Below are 6,388 nucleotides of genomic sequence, written 5' to 3'. Positions count from 1 at the left end.
CGAGAGAGAGAGAGAGAGAGAGAGAGAGAGAGAGAGAGAGAGAGAGAGAGAGAGAGAGAGAGAGAGAGAGAGAGAGGTTTGACGTATGAGGCACGCAAAGGCCCATTTCTTCCATTTGGACCAAACAAATTTAAAAGTTAAAAGGCCCATTCAGAACACAACATTGGAACTGCAAATTGGAGAACTGCGAGCGTCCCCTTCCACCATTCTCCTTCTCTCCGCCACTCTCTCTCCGCCACTTGTCCTCCGCCATCGCTCTCACTCCTCGACACGTTTCTCCTTTATACTCTCTCTCTCTCTCTCTCTCTCTCTCTCTCTCTCCTTCAAGACCTTCGTTGAAGCCTTCTCAATCTCTCTCTCTCTCTCTCTCTCCATTGTTTTCTCTGTTTTTTCTCTTAGGGTTTCTGCTCTGCTACTGATGAGCTTTGCCGGAGTACTTGTTTGAAAGTCAGAGGTCATCTTCTTCTTTTGTTCTTTAATTCGTGTTTTCGATGATGGCTATGGATTGTTTTCAACTGTTTTGGTTTTGATTTTCTGCGGTTTTCTTTCTCTCTGCTGCATGAGATGACAGTAATTGAAAATTGCATGAGGCTTTTCATTACATGTCTATTGTTCATATGTGACTCTTTAGCTTGGTTCTTGTTTGAGAAGATAGTGTGGATTATAAGATAAAACGTTTTTGGAAGCTATTTGGATTGTCTTGATTTTCTGCTTTTTACCACCATCTGACTGGTTTGAAACTGATATCCAAATCCATGATTTGTTTGATCGAAACTCTGTAAATGAATTCCTGTATTCGATTAGGAGTTCTGTTGGAGATCCAGGAAGATCAAGAGTTCATAGGAATTGATTGAGTTTGAAGTTTGAACAGATTGGAGAACTTATGATTTCTATTATCTTGTTTTGTGATTAGATGCCACTTTTTTAAGGCTCCTTTTTCTCATAATAATTACTATCCATTTCACTCCTAATTATTATCCTTTTTTTTTTTTTGTTGGCTTGAGCCAGTTCTTTTTAATGAGTGGATATGAGAGAGTCTGGGCTGTACTTTCTCTTTAATTGCTTTACTGAACTCTGTTTGAAGATTGGGTTCTTCTTTTTCTTATTACTTAATACATTGATGCTGCTTTTAGTGTAATCCAAGTCTTTGGGTGTAGGTAGAATCCCCCTTGTTCTCCAACTTGATCAAAGCTATGAAGGTCTTTTAAGGATGGGAAAAATGTTGAACTGGTTACTTTTGATTGGGCTTTTTATCAATATTCTCTTTTCTTCTTTTTTGTTTCTCTTTTTCTTCCCTCTTTTTTCTTGGGAAAGAAGAACTCAAATGGGTTTTGACTTGCTTTTCATTGAGTGGAAACAAAAATGTACTGTTTTTTTTTTTGTTTCTTGTTCTCTAAGATTTTTAGTTTAAAATAAATTTATTTGAAAAATGGGAAAATAGGAAGAAAGAAAACGAACTCTTTTGTTAAGAACATGAATAATTTCCCCCTTGAGATGCTGATTGTTGATTTAGAACGCCTGGACATGTTCTTTGCAATTGTGCTAGTGTTCTTATTGTTGAAAGTATTTTCTGTTCTGATCAGCAGTGTGCAAAATATACTACGTATTGTGAGCCATGGATCAATCAGAGCGTTCTCAGCATCAGCAACAATCCCAGCAGGCTGCAGGCGGTGTTGGTGCAGGACAATTACCATATTCTAATCCTTACCAAACAGCTCCAATGGGGGCGTCTGGAACGCCTGCTATTACGATTCCCCCGACTCAGCAACCATCCAGTTTCTCCAACTCTCCACACCAGCTTGCCTTTCAGCAGGCTCAGCACTTCCACCAGCAGCAGCAGCAACAACAGCAACAACAGCTCCAAATGTTTTGGGCAAACCAAATGCAAGAGATTGAACAAACAACTGACTTTAAGAACCACAGTCTCCCCCTTGCTCGAATCAAGAAAATAATGAAAGCGGATGAAGACGTCCGAATGATTTCAGCTGAAGCACCAGTTATATTTGCAAAGGCGTGTGAAATGTTCATCTTGGAGTTGACTCTGCGATCCTGGATTCATACAGAAGAGAACAAAAGGAGAACTTTACAGAAGAACGATATTGCAGCTGCAATTTCGAGGACCGATGTCTTCGATTTCTTGGTTGATATTATTCCTAGAGATGAACTGAAAGAGGAAGGTCTCGGAATCACAAAGGCTTCTATTCCTGTAGTTGGTTCCCCGGCCGATCTTCCTTATTACTATGTTCCATCACAACATCCAGTGAGTGCTACAGGGATGATCATGGGGAAGCAATTAGATCAAGCGAACATGTACGGTGCCACTGCTCAACAGCCCCGACCTCCGATACCTTTCATGCCATGGCCGCATACTCAAGCTCAGCAGCAGCAGCAGCAACAACAAACTCAGCAGCAAAGTGACGCATAGGTAAAAGTAGTAGAGATCGCTTTCTGGACGGTCATGATATGATTGGTAGAGGCGATGATACCACCAAGTGACGTTTTTATGTGTTTAATTGTCTGATTTAGTCCATAAAAAATAGGTGTAGTAGAGATCTTATCTTGTCAATGATGACAAGTTTCAGTTGAGTTTGTATGATGAGAGGGTGTTCATCACTTATTACTCTGATTATCTATTTACTATAATGTACAACAATGCTTGTGGAAGAGGATTCAACTTTGCCAAAAAGAACTATAGTTTCAATTTTGTTGAGGCTGTGCATAAAGATGTCTATCGAGCAGGACCGGGACTATGAACAATATTGTTGAGGCAGTAGCGATGTCCACCTGGCAGGATAGGGATTAAGAAGCTTTTTTCGTCCCTATTCTTGCTTCTTATTTCAATCTTCATTCACATGAAATATAAATTTGTAAATAAGGAAGTGGGTTTCCCCTTCGATTCTAGGTGGGTTTCTACGGCGGCTCCGACTCCCATTTAGATAGGGAGGAAAAATCTTTTCCACTCTCGTCTATTTTCCATTTAAATAAAAATTCTTTAACTTACCGTCTCAACCTAAGAAAAATATTTTCCACTCTCTTGGCTCATAGATGGTCGTATCTGTCTTATTGAACCTTTATTTTCATTTCGTATAATTTTAGATTTTATTTTCATTTAGTTTTAGGAAGAATTAAAAAATGTCTATTTTTCTTTTTAAATTGAATATTGGTTAAAGAGGTAAATCTTCTCTTAAAAAAACCTAAAAGGTTATTAATTAGAGTTTTTATTTTTTATTTTTAAAATTTATAATTCTTAAAATTTGGCAAGTTAATAAATGATATAATACAAAATATAGTTTTGATAATTTAGTTGCCTAATTGGAAGTTTGGTATTTGTTGGGTGTGGTGTCCATTTATTTAAGAGTTTGGGGTATTTTTATAGTACGGAGATTTCAAAATAGACATTTTATTGTTAGTTGGTTTCGACTATTACTCCACCCACCAAAAACTGCTTCACATACATACAATAATATTAATCAAATCTATATAATTCCTCTCTTTATTGTCGCATTGGAGGTGTCACGTGGAGAAATAACAGATCTTTTGAGTATCATTTTTATTCATATGCACTCGCAAATTCTAAAAAATAAGGTTTTATAAAGAAGCCTTTTATGTCCACATTCCCGCTACCTATTTCATTCTACATATTTTTTTTTTTTTTTTCAGATTTGCCATAAAGAATTGGTGGAGATTAGGTTCTTTGCCAAAAAAAAATTTCCATTTATTATTCTTTTAAAAAAGTAATTTTAAAGGAATTTTTTAATGCATGCATTTTATTTTTTAATATAAATTATTAACCGCATTGATTCAATCATGTTATTCGAAATTGGAGTTGAACAATTGTGTTATTATAAATTATTATTTGTAGACAAAATCATTTTACTACAAAATATAAAATATTTCTATGTCTAAAATAATTTTTAAATCTAAGAAAAATATGACCAAAAAAATAGTGATCATTTTTTTTTCTATTAATAAAAAAAATAATTCAATTAACCATGAATAATAATAATAAAAAAATCCTAAGTATAAAAAACATTGTTATTACGCAAATAAAACAAATGAGATCAACACATGGTTTTCATTATTATAACATAAATCAATTCTTTCTATCTGGAGTTATATACTATCTAAGCAGTTGTATTGCATTTTTCGCTTAAAATCTATAAGATTGTTCATTTCTTTCAATCTTGCTTTCAAATGCTTTTTTGAAAATCTCTCTATCCCCGAGAGGGTGCGATCGTGACAGTTAGTATAGAGCCTAATTGGCTCCCAGTGACATTTTCTGCGATCATGTCCATGACCAAGCAATTAAGCAAGTCAATGTTGACCAACTGGTCGACATTGAAGAGAAAATGCAATACCTACGAAAAGTCCCTGACAATACACGATACTTGGACGAACATGTCAAAGGAACTAGCCGTCAGGACTGACACGATCCATGTAATTGTGGGTTGTGTGGATGGGATGCCCATTCAACAATTGATATATAGGGTGGAAAACCTTGAAGAAAAAGCCACAAAGACTATTGGCCTCGAGTGAGGAGATAGCTCGACAAGCTTTGTAGCCCAGATAAAGGAGCGTGTCGAAGGCATAGACAACTCCCAGAAAGGAATCATCCATATGGTCATTGAACTTTTCGAAGACATCAAGACAACACTTGTCATGGTTAGGCCGAAATAGCCAATTTGAGTACTAGATTGAACCTAACTACAAGCGCTGTGGGGAACCACGCCCATACAAGAGGGTCAATGCAGTCTAACAAGGGAAAGGTGTCGGAACCCAAACCCTTAAAAAAATTTATCTTCGGCCTCAAACAATACTTTCGAGCAACAAACACGGTGTTAGAGGAAGCCAAAGTCATGCTAGCCACAATGCAAAGTTGTGGTGGAGGTCGAAATACAAAGACATCATAGACGGTCAGTGCACCATAGGCATATGGGAAATGTTGAAACAAGAACTATGTTCCCAATTCTTTTCGAAGAATGTCGAGATCCTTGCTAGGAAAAAACTAAGAGAACTAAAGAAAATAGGAAATATTCGAGAATACGTCAAACAATTTTCAGTATTGTTGTTGGATATTTGCGACATGTCCAAAAAAGATAAAGTCTTCTACTTTGTTGAGAGATTGAAGCCCTGGGCAAAATCCAAGCTATACCGAGCAGCTAATTCAAGAACTTTCCATAGTTTATGCCACGGCAAAACGACTATTAGGCCTAAGCACTGAACAGTATCAGGAGGTAAGGCTAAATCAATCATCCTCGAAGAACTACCCGACAAAACGACTATTAGGCCTAAGCACTGAACAGTATCAGGAGGTAAGGCTAAATCAATCATCCTCGAAGAACTACCAGACAAAACGACTATTAGACCTAAGCACTGAACAGTATCAGGAGGTAAGGCTAAATCAATCATCCTCGAATAACTACCAATCCAATTCTCCTAAAAGTGGAGGAGAAGAGAGAACAGGACGAGAAGTGGAGACCATAGAACCTCCCAACAAAGATATGAGAACTCATGGAGAGGGCCCTATCAAAACTAGTACAATCGGCCTCCCCCAAACCCGTTTCATATGTAAGGGAGCCCATAGAGCGTACAATTGCCATAGTAAAGTAGCCCTTCAAGCATTCAAGGCGACCTTGGGGACAGAATCTGAACCTTATTCCGGTACCATCGAGATAGGGACTACCCCATCCGAGAGTAGTGACAACCCCCGTATGCGGGCCATCAAGTTCGGTAGAGGGCTTATATATGTAGAGGCATGGGCTAACCACAGAGCCAGTCTTTCAACTGTCAATTCAGCAGCCTTACCTATCTAAAGTGTAGCTAAGAAGGCCGTCATTAAATAGGGGACATGAAGTCGTTAGATCGACTTTGTGATCATCAAGATGAACGATTTTGACGTGGTACCTAGAATGAAATTCTTAGTCGAACATAAGATCATACCTATGCCCTTGGCCAAATGCTTAGTCATCACGGGGACCAATCCCATAGTTGTCCAAACAAAAATCAAGCAACTTGAAGGGGTAAAGATGATATCAACACTCCAACTCAAACGGTGTCTAACTCACAACAAGTCAAGCTTCATACCCATCCTCGTAATCGAGGGGGAGAATTCGTCGAAACCAATACCCAGGGAGATACAAGAGGTATTAGAAAGGTATCGCGGCATCATGCCGGAGAGCTTACCGACGACACTACCTCTGCGTAGAGGTATAAATCATGAGATCGAGTTGCTACCGAGGGTCAAGCTGCTAGCCAAGAATGCGTACCGATTGACACCTCCCAAAATTGCGAAATTGCAAAAAAAACTCAGACAAACTACTAAGCGCAGGATTCATAAGATCTGTAAAAGCACCCTACTAAGCCCTAGTATTGTTCCAAAAGAAGAAGG

At 38.2% G+C, this 6,388-nt stretch overlaps 1 protein-coding gene across 2 annotated transcripts; it reads left to right on the top strand.

Moving 5' to 3' along the window:
- The first annotated feature begins 302 nt into the window (after positions 1–302).
- Positions 303–2,686, top strand: LOC111486109 (nuclear transcription factor Y subunit C-2-like). 2 transcript variants are annotated; one of them, XM_023133122.1, is made up of 2 exons: positions 303–454; positions 1,587–2,686. In XM_023133122.1, exon 2 carries the CDS (start codon positions 1,616–1,618, stop codon positions 2,423–2,425), a length of 810 nt encoding a protein of 269 aa, XP_022988890.1. In that variant the 5' UTR covers positions 303–454; positions 1,587–1,615; the 3' UTR covers positions 2,426–2,686. The 2 variants fall into 2 exon arrangements, with proteins under 2 accessions (XP_022988890.1, XP_022988891.1); XM_023133123.1 differs by having other exon boundaries at positions 314–454; positions 1,584–2,686.
- Positions 2,687–6,388: the final 3,702 nt, after the last annotated feature.

The sequence above is a fragment of the Cucurbita maxima genome, unplaced genomic scaffold (genome assembly GCF_002738345.1).
Source record: "Cucurbita maxima cultivar Rimu unplaced genomic scaffold, Cmax_1.0 Cma_Scf00011, whole genome shotgun sequence".
Taxonomy (NCBI): Eukaryota; Viridiplantae; Streptophyta; class Magnoliopsida; order Cucurbitales; family Cucurbitaceae; genus Cucurbita; species Cucurbita maxima.
The sequence above is the reverse complement of the archived record's forward strand: the minus strand, read 5'-3'. Positions and strand labels throughout refer to the sequence as shown.